We start from the raw sequence: 18,452 nt of genomic DNA, 5'->3' as shown, positions 1-18,452 counted from the left end.
CATTAGGATTCCACCAACCCTATTTCCATTGCCAAAGTCACCGACTCACCACCTCTCCTAGTTTTTGACACATCAAAGCGCGAAATCGAATCGATTATGAGCCACCCAACAAGCCCCCGTATCATAGTTTTCCCATTGATACGCTAGCAGCGCATTCGAGTTGCGACTGTGATTGCATATCCTATTGTGTTACATTTTGTTACAACAATTTCATTTTCTCTCTCTCCAACTGCCTTTGATCGTCTCTTGGCCGCACGGTGCTCCACCGCTATTTAATTGGCTCGTGGGACCATCCACTACCATAATATTCCGCGACCGCGGACAAAAATATATCAATAGGGGGCTGAAGAGTGCACACAAAAAAAAATGCATCGGCCAGACAAATAGCTCGGGGTGGGTAACAAGTAAACGCAGAAAAACCCCGGACCAACATTTGGAAACGGCTGATGCGGTGACACGGAAGGGAAACTGTGTGTGGTTTCCAATTACACGTATCGAGAGACTCCATTGGTGTGCATGCGAACCAATTCGCAATGTAAAACGAAAATTTGGTTTTTAATCAACGTTCAATGGCCGCAAATTTGAGGGGTGGCTGACGGTGTGTCGTTCTTTGTGTGTGTTATTGTATGTGTCCAAAAATCCATATGGTATATTGAAGTAAAATGATTGTTCATTTCCAAACGGTAGATTGTTCGCAAATACTAAAATATTGACATTGACGCGAATACTAAAAGATGTGGACACTATAATTTGGAGGATTGTACTTCAAGAATCAAAATTAAAAACATCTATTCCCTCGTATTGGGAATAGTTCAAATAAAAAGCTGGGTAAAGAAGAATGTATTTTGTGGAAAATGAACCGATTATAAGACTCTCCTTTTCAAAATACGATATCAGAAGTAAAACACTAACGTGTCTGAAAAGACGTTCAACTATCATCTGATACACCCGATTGATAGCTCGTGAAGCTAACAAGAGAAAAAAGTATTTATCAACCGCAAAGCGCCACCTCGACCTAGCGCGCGCGTTACTTGCGCATCAGTTGTTCAAACACCGTCTGACAAGATCTTAAATGGAAATCGAAAGCACCCATTCCAGTCGGCGGTTCGTAATGATTGCTCCGCGAATGCGGGCCGGCACGATCAGCGAGATTACCGGCGGCTGCAATCTAGCGACGATTATCCACCGATGAAGATAGCACTTGCCGTGCGAACACCCCCGGGACCGTTTAACCGACGTCCCGGCCCGTCGTCATTTGACAACAAGAAGCCGTTCGCACGACGGCAGTGTGTGCGATATGTGTACGCCACACGTTCATTATGTTTTAATGGTTGCCCATTTCGTCGCTGCTGCTGCCACCGCGATTAAAATTAACCGTCTCGAGCCGGAGCCTTTTCTCGGTTCCGGTGGCCTCACTCGGAAGCGAATGGAACAATTTGATGGAGTATAGAAGTCCCGTCGAGGTTACGGCGGTTTGACACGATAGGAGCAGAGCAAAAAAAAATGGGAAAATATCCTCTCAAGGTCACGGACAACCCACCGCCCCATGTTTTCCCACGCATTTGATTTTCCCAAAGGCTTTCAGCGTTAGAATGGGTGCATAATGGCGGCACCAGGAGCACCATCACACCAGCGCAACAACGCGCACGCCCACGTGGAGATGATAAATTAATTATTTATATGCCGCGCCTTGCGACAAGCGTCATCTACGGTATGCCGCAGTTCCTCGATGGGACCAGTTTCATTTTTGCTCGAACATTTAAGTGAAACCAGTGAGGAAGAGGCGCGACCAAAGCTGGACTTGGCTGGGGGGCACGACAACCTTGATCATGAAACGGCGCCCCGCTGTAAGCGTGTGCACACATTCTCTCTCTCAACAGCGACAAACGCGACGTTGCGACTTATCAGAAACAAAACGTGACCGCTTAAGAAAGCGAGTACGTGCTGTATAATAGCGGCTGCTACTGTAATGAAGCTGCTTTGGGGTCCGAACGAGTATCGTAAGGTGCCATTTGAGTTGGGGTCTATTTTAATAAAACGTTTAAACGTGTTATTTTCGGGAAGGTGTTATACGCTATCTGGTTTTTCGTAGTGGCGCGCTTTTAATGTAAAAGTTAGACGTGAGGAAATCTGATACCTTATCTTGAACGACTCTGGCACCATTGATTAAGGAAGAGACTTAATTTGGCAGGATCGGATTAAGATTTATGTTCATCATGTCTATACGCCTTTGACATGCAGCTAGCTGTCCAAAGCTTGATATAACAATCTCCAAACATGCATGGTTATGGTCATGGTAAGCCGAAGACTTCCCATCCCTGAACTAGACTTAATTTAATCGGTGACTAAGCTATATCGGATGCTTTAGATTAGCCTTGGTGGATAATCCTCAGGGTGTTATTTTTCGATTACACACCCCTAGAGTTGGATTATTTTTGTTTTTATTTTTATTTTCTCGGGGCTGTATTTTAAACATTAATACTATCTGCAAATGACCTTAGGTTTACTCGATATTAGAGGCGTAAATCTAAACTGCCCATACAGGCGCTCCAAGAGGGATATTTCACTGTCCCGTCCACGACAGGGATCTTCTGACCAAGAGTAGGATTATGCGATTGGGGATAATCCTGGAGAATGAGGGAATTTTTAAATAACTCAGCGAGTTGGATAGTAATCACAGTTCGACCACAATATAGCTGTCGTCACCGTCTAGGGGAGGGAGAAAAGTACGATCGTTTGCAAGCGTTTGCAGCATTATCGATGGACAGGTTTCACCTAACCGCCGAAGGAGAACTTCCTAGTGTGAAAAAACCACTTGACTCAACTGTTTCTTCTATTCACTCTTCAAAAACATTCTCAACCACAGCCCGTAACGCCTTGTGACGTAGCCGATCAGCAAACCACTATGACCAGTATACTGTCTGCGCCGGGGAAATACCGGTCGCGGAAGGACATCAGCACCGGCTCGATCCCGACGCTAGTGTCGCTGGATGAAGAATCTAGTCTATCGACCACTACGACGACCTCCGTCAGCAGTGACACGGTGCTGTTGCAGAGTCTGCGGGCCGCTGCCAGCCCGAGTGCGGGAAGCGCAAACAGTGCCGCAAGCAGCAGCAGTAGCCATCTGAATATCAAAAATGGTCTGGCAAGCAAACCGCCCCGGCGTAGCTCACTCGGACTAGCACTCCTCGGTGGTGGTGGCGGTTCCCGTAGCTCCAGCAGCTCCGAGAAGGGCAACAAACGACGCAGCTCCATAGCGGTCGTGTTTCTCGGCGGAGGTCGCAAGGACTCGAAAACAACACCTTCCCCAGTGGCAGCTAACGGCGGTAGCCAACAGCATCACCACCATCACCACCACAACCAAAACCACAACAGCCATCACCATCATCACAATGGCCATTCGATCAGCACGATCCCGGAGAAGTACATCAAGACGGGCGAGTCGGACATCGAGAACGATTCGCCGAACACGGACACATTCACCATGCTCTCGCCGGGGCTGGCCCTCGGTGATGGGTCAGTCGGTGAGGGCCTCGATTCTTACGGTGCCAGCGGGGGCAGCGGTGGTGGGTACGACAAGAAGCGCCGCCGTTCGTCCTCCTGGCAGACGAAGCTGGAACGAAGGCGCCGCAAGGGTATGATGGCGCTGGACGGTGGTGACCCGATGCCGCAGGACTCGGCCAGCTTCAGTAGCTTCGGGTCGGCCAACGGGCTCGACACGTCACCGTACGCGAGTGGATCCGGTGGAAAATATGGACGGGAGAAGCGTCACTCCTGGTGGAACATCTTCGTGCCGGACAATCTCAAGCAAAGGTCAGGATCTTTCACGAACCCTTTGAGGGTGAACTCGTCTGCTCTTTGTGACTACGAGCCACAGTAAATGGTTGTTGAAATATTTGCTTACTAACGAATGTCTGGATCTTCTTCAGTCGGCCGCATATCTAACAAAAAGCGGATAAAGAAATGCACCAGGTTGATGACTTTGTTTACCATCATCCAGTTTGCCAATTCCTGTTCATATTATCACAGCACGACCGGTGCTAATTATCACATCTGGAGTTCAGAGTATACATCCAACAACTGTTCTTGGGTCTGGAGACAAAACAAAAAACGAACGAAAAAGAAAGAGTGTAAATCATTGCTCCGTCGGTCAGTCTCGTTCCTACAAATATTTACAGTTTTCCTTACAATCTTAAGCCGGTTAATCATCTTTAGGCCTTGGGGGAGAACTGTGTGTAGACAAAGCGCGAAGGAGATGTCTAGTTTTATCTCCCTGCGGGTTTATAGAGATTTCTCTGCCATTGTGATAACTTGCCTTAGCTCACCACAATAGTAGTCTTATCAACAGCATTGCAACATTGGAATGGCAGCAATAGCCCCAAGAAGGGGGAAGTTATGGAGATACCTTTTGTGTGATGCACCGTCCACTGAAGAGAGATTGTGTATACCCATCGGACCATGACCTACATTACACGCCTAGGAATTTACATTCTGCTATGGTGTTACGCGTCCGCTTTATGTCCATAATCTAGTTCCATTTAAATCGAGCTCCAGAATCGTTGCTGGACATCTCCGATTCGTGGAACTTCCGGAAGCCACACAACCGCTTTGTATTTGTTTGTTTACACAGCCGATCGATGTTCGATTTTGAATTTATACTTGACGCGTGAAAAATACAAACACGTGCAAACTTTGGTAGCCGGTTCCTGCAGAGAGTCACGTACCAGTTCCTCCATCGACGAAGCGGGAATAACATTCACGGCTTGCTCTAGCACCAGATTCGTGAGACTTCAAATTGGATACGGGCGATGTGTTGAAGCATTCGTTGACCTTTTGACCATGTTGCAACGATATCGCCGTATATTCTTGGCGTCGTCAGCGTCTGACGGTTCTTCAATTATTTTCCGTTTGTTACTTCTCGTTCCAATATCCATCATTCACCTTCGATGGAGCTTGTAGCAGCCTCCACACGTTGTTTGATGTCGGCGGCGTCATCGTTGAGGGCTACGTGACTGGGTACAGGCAGCGTGTGCGTGTGACGACGCGTGACATCATGCCATTGATCCGCAGAGCTCAGAACCCCTCCCCCACAGGAGCCAGGATATGATCAGCGACGGAATTGATGCTATTTTTAACATCGGATGCCACGACGTAGACACTAGAATGGAGCGAAGCAGGCTGTTGAATTGTTATGGAATACGCAAGGGCAACTTACAAGCGTCTGTTCTGCTGGTAGATGCGTTTTTGAAGAACACTAGCTGCACAAAATGTGTGTTGTGTTCGCCAGCGTACAACCTATGGAGATAAAGGATTATGCAAACACTTTTTGCTAGTTCACACGTTCGGAGTACAACACGTATCTTTTCGCTCCCTTTTGAAGCCGCCACTATCGTATGCACATAACGATAAAATAAATCTCATAAAACTCGCTCAACACGGTCTTCGGTAGTTATTCCACACTGCCGACGGACGGTTAAGCTGGCAAAAGTAAACACAACCATTCGGCCAACCGATCCAGTTGCACTAGAATAGTTCCACTGATAGGCACTGGTCCAATAAAACTGCGCTCCATTCACGACCTGTCGCTTGGCTTTGGACGCAATCGAAAAATCGATGAGTACTCGATGTGAATGCGGCGGGCATTTTCTTCAAGTGCTCGGTAGGTTTTGCGCAAAGCTAGAGTGGGATCAAAGGTAGGTTAAAAGGGGATAACATTGACATCGATGACTTCCAATTGATGACACTTGCGTTGATGAGTGTCTCGGGTGGTATGGAATCTCCGAACGGTGGCATTCCCTGTAGAAGAAAAAAAAAACGGGGAAATCTTTAAATCCGTAAAGGAAGTCTTTAAAGCACACCACTTGATGTGGAACGTAGCACGTCATGCCGTTATCCATGTGTACAACACGCGGTCACTACCAACTGTTACGTTGCCTGTAGACGCAACTGAATAAATAGCTATTTGCGTGCAGAATAAAGCGGAAACCTTGTGGACATTTTCTTGCCGGGAAAGGATGCCATAACAGTGTGCCGCGATACTTCCCGGACTGCTCGGTAAATCGGTCCAAGGTCAGGTGCAAGTTATTGGTTTGGAACAACGCTAGGCTTATGATGCAACAAACTGAGTAACGTATTGGAACCTTGCCTGGGATTAGACCAGATGCCGTCGGTTTCGGTTTCCGATACGCGGCTGCTTACCCGTTTCTAATCAATCACCCCGCGTGTGTCAGCATTTTTCTCTTCCTTCGTTTTTTCATCTTTAAAGCCAGCCTCCAATTTTTCCCGCACGCCCTTATCTGGCGGCCTTCGGCCGAAAACGATAAATCAAATCAACGGACAACAAACAGTCAGTATACCTACGCGGGTCCCTGCTTGCGTTCGTGAATCACTGTTTGTCGAACTGTTTACATCGTGTCCGTCGGCTGGATTCTGCTGAAAAGAGCGCAAAAACAATCATCGCACCCCCCGCCACAACCGCCACCAACGTCGACTCCGACGGTCTGGTTGAGTGGCGGAAACGGCGAAACTTGTTTTACACCGTAGCCTACATATTGCTATCTATTGTTTCTAAAGCTCCGTTCTGGCCACGACCGGTCCCTGATAAAGGTCCGACTGGGCGGCGATGACTAATAGACAAATATTGTATGACCCCAGAGCGTACAATCTGGGACCAGGGATTAGACAGCGACAGGCAGCCGAGTCTGTCGCCCCCTGTACACGTCCACCAGCCCGGAAACCCAGTGGAGTGCGTTAATGGAAGCTCAAGGGGCAAAAGTAAAACCAGAATCGGCTACTCAACTTCAGAGCAAACAAAGCATCAAACCTAATCTGCACGTAATACAAGGTCCTTCATAAAAGGATTACGAGTACACTCTCTAGGTGGGCCGTAAGTACATGCGAATGTGTGTGTCAACACTAGTCCCAGCCGTATGCCGACGGTGTGAACCGCATCGATCCGCTATCAGTAGATGTCACGTGACGCTGGGAGTTTTCAGGCGCAACCAGACCATGGACTCGTGGAGCAGGTGAACGTACGGGATATTCGAGAAACTGGAAGCTAGTGATAGGCGTTGTGGAAGACTTCAAGACGTTCGATAAAATAAGAAACACACGCTGCACGCACACTCATCTGATGCGTTTTTTTTTCTCGCATCATCTTGACACCGCCGTCGTATGCGGCCAGCATTATTATCGCCGACGCTCGGGAACGCCCGGATGGTCGGCGCGGCGATAAGCGCCCGAAGTGGTGGCACACACAGTGCAGGAATCAATATTTGGAAACCAACCCGATATCCCTTGGTCAACCATTCCATCCCCTCCTGCTCTTCCCTTTCGGGTCGTTCAGAGCTTGTGAGCTTTGATGCGATAGTGAAGTGTGGACGACTAAATCTTACCCAAACCAGCGGTATGGCCGTTAGAGGCGAGGGCAGCGAGACTTATCAGTCAGACTGGCTGAGCTTGATGGTTCCCCACCGCGGCCTAAGGGCTACCGGGGGGCTCCTACCTGTATGCACCATCGTGACCACCACGATGTGTGTGTGTGTGGGTTAGTTTTCTCCTGCTCGCTCCTTCTCGTGCGAGCTTTGCGCCACCACTGCCATCGGCGCTTATCGGTAACCGGTGGCATTTTCGGGCCGGCTCACCATCGACGCACTATCACACGGCACCGCGCTAGGAACGGGGTCGACCATTTGTGCGATGCTGCATCCCGCTAATAGGTGCTGCTGACCAGTTTGACCGAGCGAGAGTTACGTGACACTATTGGTGTCCAGCGGGAACAGTGCGCGCCTTCCTTCGGCTGGCGGATTGCAGTAAAGAAAGATAGATTGCAAGGTTATTAAAGAAAACGTGGATTAATGTTGACTGTGTCGCCGAACGAAAAAGGCAAAGTTTTCCTGAAACGTGTCGTCAGCAAAAGTTGACTAGTGACAAAAAGATAATATTATGAAACAAATCAGTAAAGTGCGAACACTGTATTCGTAGCAATCCATGAAAACATATTTTGTTAGCGGGGAAAGATTAAACAATTCCGTGTGTGAATCTATTTGAACGTGTGTGTCTGTTAGTGTGTTTTATGTGATCAGTTTGAATGTGCATTGATCCTGATTGTGCCACAAAGCCACACACATCATCATGGAGCAACCGAACGAAAAGTCTGGAAAATCTAAAAAATTGAAAAATCATTTATCAAAGTTTAAGGAGAACTACTGGTAAGAAAGGAGAACTACTGGTGGCGTGGTTGGCCACCGAGCATCCTATCATACGATAGTGTTCATATCAATGAATGATACGAAAAAAAAAAACCCGGCGTCTCATCAACATAAATCTTGATGAATTTGTTTTGCGAGAGATACAAAGTGTTGCGTAAATCAAAATAGGATGATTTTTAATCATCGTTTGCACAAACGCACACACCTATGCACAATCGCACAGATCGATTTCGGTGGTTTCGCATCGTTGGGGAAAAATGTTTGTTTGTAGGGAAAAATAATTAAATAAATCACAAATCTTTTCGTATTGTGTTCGTTCGCTTATCGCAGACATTCATGCAAAAGGGGTAGGTGGGGTGGAAAAAAGCGGCGGAGGTGAAAGATTAAAAACAAATCGTATCTACGCAGGTTTCGGTAGGGTGGAATGAAAATGCTCAACAGATTGTCACCTCACCTCGTCTAGTCTGTAGTCATCACTGTTGCATAATGGTGACGTAGTGATGACTTCCCACTTTAAAACGTTGGAAACGTAATAAGTACTGTACGGTTGTTTCTTGATTGTTTTACATTCCGTATTTTTCAGCTTCTTTTGAATTTTAATTCATACCTTATTTTCTTGTTGGCTATTTTGGTTATTATTAATTTTAGTATGAACGGTCAGGCCATCCGTGTTGGTTTATGTGAGGCTAATAATATGAATTATTTGTCATATTTTTACACATAATTGTTTCTACATGCACTTACATAACATTCTCTACACTTTTGAAATTTTTCATTTAGTTTTATTAACAGGTTTATGTTAGTTAATTTTCCTCACAATCCATTTAAATCGCCAAGCTACGTTTTGCCAATTTTAAGTTATTAATTTCTCTTCATTTCTGTTCTGTTTTCTTTCCGTTCTTTCATTTTCGTTCCCGATCTCCATCTACTGCGCACGTGCTCGTATGTTGTGTCTGACCTGTTTATCGTGATTTATCCTGCTCACTCTGCTCCTGCCTGGACGCGTGAAACCAAACCTGTTAATCCTGAATCCGATCAAACCCAATTCCTGTTGCAACCACGTGCTCCTAATGGCACGCCGTACGTTGGTTTTTTTTCACCGAATCGCACCATCCACCGTATACTGACCTCGACCTTGGTTTTCATCGCGAGACCCGCAGGACTCGTAGAGCTAGTCAGGATGTGATACTATCGAAAAGTTCGGACACGCTCAGTAGCCCACCCTACAGAAGGTTAGTTAATTTTTATTGTTTTTTTTCTATTTTTTATTTAGTTTAAGTTTGTATGTTTTAACCCTAGGTTATCGGTTCGCTGCTGGTATTACTTATGCTAAGTTCGTTTGTTTTCAGTTTATATTCCTTATGGACTGTTCCACCGTGTTCCAAAGTTGGACTATTTTTTCCGCTCTGCCAATTGATTTATTTACTCCCGCTTCCTCACTTACCGTGGAAGATTGATCAGGTATTATTAGTCGCGCACCACGGCGTCCAGTGTCAAGTTCAGCGCCTAACGGCTTCACGATAATTTGCGATCATAAATTCGTCCAACGCCTCGTATTCGTCGTGAGCCCGTTGAAGGCGGCTGTCATGAAGGGTCACGAAAACATCGGTATTTAGATGGATTGGATAAATAGTGGCTGCTCGTTTCGGTGCTAGGTTGTAATTTTTATTTTATGTTGTTTGATTAAGCACTTGACCCTTCGACAAAAGAAAAAAAAAACAAATAAAACAGCTTTTGTTTTTCGGTGAATGGCTTGCGCTCGCTAACAGTTCTCCAGTTCTATTTTTATCTATCAAATCTCGAGTGGCCGTACGGAAGACAAGCCGATTTCATTCACGGGCCTCCCGGGTGTTGTTGTTTTGAGTGGTGAGCTCTCGGCCCAACAGGACGGCCCTTTTGTCGACTGGATGGGCGCCGTTTTGCGCACTGCTGTGTGCAAGACACCCCATCGTCAGTCGGTCAGCACGGTTTCACCTCCCTCCCCCTGACCTTCACCTGAAGTGATTCCGTAATAATAATAATAAGCCCTTGTGTCCGGCGAGCGAAAGGGAAGGGTTCCGTTTGTCAAAACCTTGTGCGTGTTATGTGATCGCGGCACCATTCGCCGCTGATATTCTACCAAGCTCCAAGTGTTACCAGCTACTGTGTGTGCGTGTTGTGTGTTTATTTCCTTCGACTGCCTTCCGCTTCCTTCGTATCGAGCCGAATCACCATCTTGGTCTTGGACCTTTAATGATTGAACCTGTGCGCCCTACTAGTGGAATATTTATTGCTATGGTGTCCCAATCAGATGGATCCAAATCGATTGACGGTCAGCTGTTGGCGGTCAAATATTTTGACTCTTCACACGCCGTCCATCACGCCGCGGCTCCTTCTCGCGGCTTGTTGACAGTCGAAATATTGGTGCCCGTACACGTGCCCTGCCCCACTCGAGGGCCCCTTTGCCCAGCAGCATCGATTGTTTACATTCTGTCGATACTTTGTCCGATCGGGTACAGGTGAAACAGCTAACAACTACCACGACTGCTGGATGGTATGCCGCGTTGTTCCATGTTGTTGACAGCGTGTATTCTGTAATAATTTACGCCCGTTAATTAAAGCAACATTGTGAGAACATATGCTTCTGACTACTTTCAATAAAAATGTTCTCAGACGTGAGTTCCCTTGACATGTGAACTAAGAACAACCCGTTAGATAAAAGAAAAGTTATCACATTTACTTGAAATTTAGATTTAGTACTTAAAATGATTTTTGGATGGTATGACTGCTGGATGGTATGCCGCGTTGTTCCATGTTGTTGACAGCGTGTATTCTGTAATAATTTACGCCCGTTAATTAAAGCAACATTGTGAGAACATATGCTTCTGACTACTTTCAATAAAAATGTTCTCAGACGTGAGTTCCCTTGACATGTGAACTAAGAACAACCCGTTAGATAAAAGAAAAGTTATCACATTTACTTGAAATTTAGATTTAGTACTTAAAATGATTTTTAACAAAGTCACCTGCTTGACTTTCAAGGCATTACTTAATTTGATTTTTTTTATGGCCTGCGTACTAGTTGCCCCAGCTCTTTGCCTCAAAATCGGCAACGGTCCCCGATACGTTTGCCCAAGGCCGCCATTGCGTAACGTGCGTTACTTTGGCGTTGAGGTTACTAAATATTTGAAAAAAAAAAGTACTTTCCCCTATGGCGTCCGCTCTACATGGGGCGAAATCGACCCCACTGTACCAACTCTCAACCCCCTCCCATGCCCTGGAAATGATAAAAGCGACGAGACGGCCGAATTTAAAGGGAATCTTTCCACCTTGGAGTGCGCCCGGTCACCTTGACACACACAACGCGACAATCGAACCGCGGTGCGTAGCTGGAACTAATCCAAAACAATTGCAACCTCTCCGAGCAGCATCGGCAAATGTTGCGGGAAGAAACGTGTACTTAAATAAAAAAATTTAAAAAAAAAACTATCAGGGCACCCCAAAATGGCAGCACACGCTGGCAAAGACCTTCAGTGGTGGTTTTTCGGTTTCAATGACGGGATGGGATATGGCACGCCATCGGAACCCTGATGCATGACTAATTAATGGTTTTGAAATCGTATGAAAAGGCACCGTACTACCCAATGGGCGGTAATGTATATAGTTTTTAAATTTCAAAAAACCGTCAACATCGACGAATTTGCCTTTCTACCGGATGAGTGGCAGCTAGTATTCCTTTCAACCGGATGATTGGAAGATAAACCTGCAGTTGAATGGTGTTCGATGTCGATACTAGGAAACCGAGACAAAATACAATAATCTCTCGTCAATTGGGAAACTCTACTGCTGGCAGTGAAGTTCAAAAGGCAGTTCCAATCCAATGGATATAAAGGGCTTCTCCGTAAGGCATCCAATATTGTCTACCCAACGGCTCTTGGCCGTCACAAAGGTTCATTAATTATCGATCATATTCTCCTATGATCATGTCCCACGGAACCAACCCCTCGGGCGAACGTGGCGTTGCGATGATGATACAATTTAACTACCCACCCTGTAGTGAATTTTCCAACCTTTCGTCAGTCTCATTAATCCGCCGGAACATGGAATTAAACTTGGATCGCACAGGCCACAATTATGTTGAAGGCTTGTTGAGCTTGATAAATAGGCGGTAGCTCGAGTACGATGTGTTCGGTGGGCTTTGTCAGTGAACAGTAAGGACAAGTCTGTACAAAGTCAAGTAAAAGACAAATCGAAAGTTCCCTTGCTGCTTTTATGTGATAAAGCTTTTTAATCGTCATAGAAACAGAGGATGGTAGTCGATACGTCTAACCACTAGGCCGAAAAAAAGAAAGATTAATAAGAGGGCAATCGTACCGACAAGAATTTCACTACCTTCGTTTTCTATTGATCGAGTAGAGAAGAGTTCCAAATGCGTCCAAAACCAACTGTAGAATTTCAATACCTGCTATGGAAGAGAGCTTCCATGAAAGGTAAAACACAACTCATCCTAAAGAACACTCATTGAACCGTTGGTATACCGATAAAATTAATTTCATTTTTTCGCTATTGATATATTTTTGCTTCCCTTCATCAAATTTCTGCCACTTGTTTTTTGCACAATGGTTGATGATTATCTCATGACCTCGCAGCATCTGCTACATAAAACAGTGAGCATGGAAGCAACCGGCAACCGTCACATCACCACCATCGTGTCCAATCATGGTCTCGTTTCCGATGGCCATGAATTCTATGGCCGTATCACATGCGTTTCTTCGGTGCACTGTTCCGAAATGGGAAACAAAATGAGAACGGATTATGTTTTCTTCTTTTATCATGTTCGACGGCAGTCCAGTTCCATCCCGTGGTCACTCTCCTGACCCTGTTTAGTCTAGAAAGAGCCGGTTAAGACTGCATGCGCGCGTATCCATACGTAGAGGCCTATGGATCCATTGACGTCAAAGCGGTTGATCATTTACATTCGAATGATTACCGTAAAATGTAGCGTTAAGTTCGTTGTATTGGCATACGGAGAAATTTCACTTAAATTGTAGAGTTTTAAAATTAGTTTTATCAGGTTGAGGCTTAAGGGAATAAAAATACATTGTGTTTGATGGTATACCAAGTTCTGCAACTGCAATTTCATCTTCTCTGGATCTCGTCCACTGGAGCTTGCTTGGTGCACAACTAAGGACACGAAACTGGAACATCTCCCCCAAGGGATTTGAGTGTCAGCCTAAGTGGATTCGCTAAAAATTGCTACCGGCTCGAAAGCCACCCAAAACCCAACCGCAAACTGCCAATCAATGGAAGCCAGACGGAATACCAAAGGAAAGCCCTCCGGTGAAACAGAATTGCCAAGTCCTCCCCTCTGCTTCGCTCCTCCAATATGGAGTGAAATGATCGCAACAGGACTTCTCGGGGCAACCAGTTGCGCCAGTGCGACGGATCTGACTCCGGAAATGGGTCACCACAATTTCCGAACGGCGAGTGTCTGCCACGGGGTTCAGCTGGTTTGCCGATGCTCCTGCGTTCCTTGATGTAAACCATCGGCCTTCACTCTTGGTATCTGGAATCATCCTTTCGGCAAAGAAAGAGGGTATAATGCCAAACGCTTTTGCATGAAAAAGCTGTGCCACTTGCTTCATTGACTTCGACATACCTAAGCCTAGGGCTCTCGTGGTCGGATGGGTTCAATAATGTCCGGAGTTGTGGTTTTACCGTGAGCGAAAGGGAAAGACTGGCATTTCGATTGCGTTCGATAGCCGTCTTTGGCAGCCAAACTAGATCAATCGATTGAGGCGATTGAAGTCCAATCCGGGTTTGCTATTAAAGCGATGACCGGAAGAAACGTTTGCGCAAACGGTGCCGGAGCGATTGGGTACTTTGAACTTGAAATTCTTCAGCTAGCTACTCGTAACACGCCGTGCGCGTGCATACATGTGGTCGAGGTAATCGCTGGTTCGCTGAGAGTGGTAAACGCAGCTCGTGCAAAACATACTCGTACCCCCAACTTCCTGGCATGCCAGGACTGCAATCATGCGGAACCATCATGGCAAACCGTACCGCCAAAGACGCAAATACTACATCTCCATACCGTACGAGCACATACCCGACCGGTGGCAGCAATGACACTCACCGAGCGCGTTCAGTGTCCTCTACGGCCCTATGGGTTGAACAAGTCTTACGACAAAACTAAAACTCCCTTCCGATCCGTACCGAATTGGGACTCAAACATGGTGAATCGACGAAGTGACAGATTTATCGAGTCTATAATTTAATTATATGGCAACCGATCTTGCGCGCGACCTCAAAGGGGGGACACACTGTCAAGCCGATCGCTTTTAGTGTCAGGTGATAAGATCTTTCTCCTTAATCAATACCTTCCCTCCCGGGGCCTAGGGCACCGCGTAGCCATACCGAACCGAGTCTCAAGCAAGTCAATCTCTACAGCCATCTCCCGCAGTTCGTCTCTCTTTCGCACTTGTTTTATGCCGCTTTTGGTTGGCCGTTAAGTGCTGAACTCGTGGGATCCCTTGTGCAGGTCAGAGCTCTAAAAATATGTTCCACTGCATGTGGATACGGCAACAGAAGGGAGGCTAGGTGTGTAGGTAGTATCGGTTGCGTTACCGGTAGGGTACTGAGGACTACTATGGCACACGACCACCACACCAGCCTACACTAGCCTTCAACAACGGAGTAGTGGCGATCACACTCAAAGCAACATCGAGCAGGTTTCGTGGACAAGCATGTCCATCGGTTCTGCGCCCGCCTATACATCACATGGTATCGGTAGCTACCGATCGTGTCAAATTTGTGTTATAATTATCTTGATCCACGCCGAACTGTTCGTATCGGTTGTGTGTGTGGTTATATGTAACAGTGTTGTTGCCAATGGCGGAGGCCTACAACCAAAGTAGTACCATATGCACAACCCTCCCCGGTTGGTCGATCACATCGCACCGCATCTACGGCCATCTCTTTGCTTATCGGTTGCCTTACCGGCGGGTAAATAAGTGTCGCTGAACGAGAATGGCTGCAGGAGATGTAAAGCAACACCATGGCACGCCACGCGAACCTTTTGCAACCCATGCCTGCCAGTAGTTGGTCCGCTTGCCACTGCTGACCCCGCCGGCACCGCTGAGCGCACGACAAGTTAATCGTACCGTACCGGAAGCATAAATCTGGTTTAATGTGTGCAACATTTTTCCTTGGTGGCCAGCCCCCCTCCGCGTATGGGATGTGTTGCTACTTTCCTCTCACGTGCTCGCCTCATGGCGTTCCTCCGTTCAAAACGCACGGTGACCGCGAAACGGTCGCAACAGGTCACTGGCTTACACGCGACTAATAGTGCTTCTAACTCCGGTCCAGTAGTGCTTTGCTTTGCTACTCCGACAGGTGTGAGCATTTGCTAACGGATGGAGTACAACCCGGGAGAAGTCACGATCGTCATCGAATGTGGCGCGATCGGTTTTGTTATCGACGTGGAGAAGGAAATAGGACCTTCACGATCACGTGTGTAAGGTGCCTTTGACCCGATCGATTCGCCATTTTTCGCGCCATGAAATAGCAAGCATTTCTCTCGCGTAGCCACGACCCCGCGAGTGAGCGTGAGTTGGTGTGCCGATGATTTATGAACCTCCCGGTGAGGGAGACACACTGCTCCACACAGTGGGGGTCTCGGTGGCCAAACGGAGTATCACCGGCTTTGCTCTTCCATTGCATCTCAAAGGCGGCCGCTGCTGTCAAAGGGCTACCCTACCGTATTTACTGTTCGCGGAGAGCACTGTTCAATTCGCTTGTCCCTGAGGGGCAGCGGCAGTAGCATCAGCATAACATAAATCAAATCGGCGAACAAAGTTGGTCCCAATCCAATGCACGGCCCTGTTTAAAGATCGGTGAAACGAACTTTACCATTCATCATGGGAGCATCATCTCGAAAAGCGAAACAAAAAAAATTGCCATCCAACACTTGTTCCACTTGACTCGAGGAAGAAAACGTAGGCATCGGCTGCTAGGATCATGTTTCGATTTGGCGAATCACGACTGCAAACCGCGCGCCGCATGGAGAATGCGAGCCGGAGTTCCTTCTCCGGTAGCCTTCGGGGAAGTGCTGGAGTGACAGCCCGACCCAATCAATGTCAAATAACTGCGTGTCAAATGCACCCCCGTGAATGGCAGTTTTCCATTGGAATGGATCCGATTTTGTTTGTCTATTTAAAGGCATTAGTAGTGACACATTGGTGTTGGGCAGCGTGATCCTCTCGTGTTGTGCGATTGCGAGGTATCATAGTATTTCAACGATAGAGTCCCTATGGTGTGGTTGATTCTCGAAGCTACAGTAATAAAATGGCTTGCGCCACACGAGACCTGTTAACATTACAATCTTTTCAACAATAAATCATATCATGCAAACGCGTTACTGATTCCAAGTAGTCCAACGAAGCGAATGGAGCGTCCGACGATAAACTCGTTTCCGACGCTTGAATCATTCCATGCGACCTTCGCGGAGAACGAATTCCGGAAATAATCACGCTTCAGGCATGCTGTCATCTTGTATAAAAAAAAAGAATGGTTTTCGATAAGCAAGTCGAGTCCACAAAATAACATAATACTTTTTACAGACAGCAGGATCGAAGGTACGTTGATTGGTATTCGCTACCCAAAAATGCAGAGGCGCTAGGTACACGGCAATCCTCACAGTGAATGGTGTTGACCGCAATCAAGATTCGCCCATGTGCTCGCCGTTCGCTTCCGAGTCGATAATCTCCAATCGACGCGACAGTCCTCTGTCCTTCTGTCAATCTGCAGAAAACAAGTGGATTGTTACCTTGCTTGCAGAGTGTTGTCAGTTGCCCATGTCTTATGTTTTTACTCCGGGATACGCCAATTACCAGAATTCTATCACCTTAAAAGGGCGATCGATCGTGAGATCTTGTGCCGGTGGTAAAAGAATTCCAGTCGTTACAAATTCGCAAGCGCAATGGCAAAACACTGCCGAACACGTTAAAGCCCTCAGTCCAGGGCATAGTTGGACCCTGCAATTATCCAATTAGCGAATGGTGTTCTGCTTTCGCGATCGACAGCCAACATTTGCACACCGCGGACCACAGGGTGCTAAAGCTTCCGTTTTCGCACCTGATAAAAATAGAAATCAAAAACAAGACGACATCTTAATTCAGCAAGACGGTGACAAAAACGTCCAAACAAACACCCAAAATGTTGTTTGTCCAGACAATACAACTGGTTGCAAATAAATGTTAATGAAACCAGATTGTTCGCATGCGGGATAAACTTGACTCCAGTTGTGTTGATGAACGTTAATTGTTTTCGCTAATTGACATGACTACTAAATTAAGCAAATAAATTAGGAATCGGGCGAGTTTCTCCGTAACGTCCATCCAATGAATAAGGTAAAATATCGGAATCACCGAAAAAAAATTTTGCATTATTTAGCTCACGGTTTATTTTAAGACGATCTAAAAATTAATTAATCAAACGTGTCAGGTAAGTTATAGCTGTATGATATTGTACAACGGTTTTGCATATGAGCTTCAGCTTAACTCTAAGCACGTAGGATCTTTTGCGGAACGTGTGCATGCAATTACTGTTCTTTGATGCTATCTAGTGTGTCCTCTTTCTCCAACAGGTTTTGGAATTCTTCCCACCACACAGTAAAATAGCCAAGATTACTTTTATTACCCATTTAAGTAGCTTATAATTACGTTTACGACTCCTACAACGTGCCTGCGGGATCGTTGGAGGCATCGTATTTGAATTCTGTCGTTATGGACAACTTTTAAGCGAATTTTTTCTTCTCTACTTTTTTTCCCCCGAAATCAGGAGCAAATCCAGAAGTGTAGATCATGGGCTAGCCGCACCATTCGATTTGGATTCGCTGCGCTCGAAGGTAGAGGGCCGGTTCGAAAGCATCGATCGACTATCAAAAGGTAAACACTGAAGATTCCGGGGATGGTGGCGTACGTAAATGTTGAGTAAAACGTATCAAGGGTTTGCCTAGTTTGAGAACTAGAACAATATTCTTTCCATCGCCAACAATGTAACAAAATGTTGATGAAACATGAGCTCGTCCCGGCTGTCGAACAGTCAAGAGGGTATAGTTTAAGCCGGATACTTTGTTGTTCCTTTTTCTTGCCGATCAGCGTATTACGAACATAAACCATAAGACCACTTGCATGCCAGATGATCTTTTTCCCAGCTCGCCAGACAATAAGTTCTGTTGCTTGTTTTCTTCGTTGAGAGGCG

General features: G+C 46.3%; 1 protein-coding gene across 2 annotated transcripts in view; it reads left to right on the top strand.

Annotated features, from left to right (window-relative positions):
* Positions 1–18,452, top strand: part of LOC131259663 (TLD domain-containing protein 2) — a 64,085-nt gene that overhangs the window by 15,769 nt on the left and 29,864 nt on the right. For both annotated transcript variants that reach the window (XM_058261208.1, XM_058261207.1), the window contains exons 3-5: positions 2,867–3,813; positions 9,371–9,442; positions 18,030–18,136. In XM_058261208.1, coding sequence (XP_058117191.1) covers positions 2,906–3,813; positions 9,371–9,442; positions 18,030–18,136 — 1,087 coding nt within the window. In that variant the 5' untranslated portion in view covers positions 2,867–2,905. The remainder of the gene's footprint in view (positions 1–2,866; positions 3,814–9,370; positions 9,443–18,029; positions 18,137–18,452) is intronic.

This window comes from Anopheles coustani, chromosome 3 (genome assembly GCF_943734705.1).
Source record: "Anopheles coustani chromosome 3, idAnoCousDA_361_x.2, whole genome shotgun sequence".
Taxonomy (NCBI): domain Eukaryota; kingdom Metazoa; phylum Arthropoda; class Insecta; order Diptera; family Culicidae; genus Anopheles; species Anopheles coustani.
Note: the sequence above shows the minus strand (reverse complement) of the source record. Positions and strands in the feature narration are given on the sequence as shown.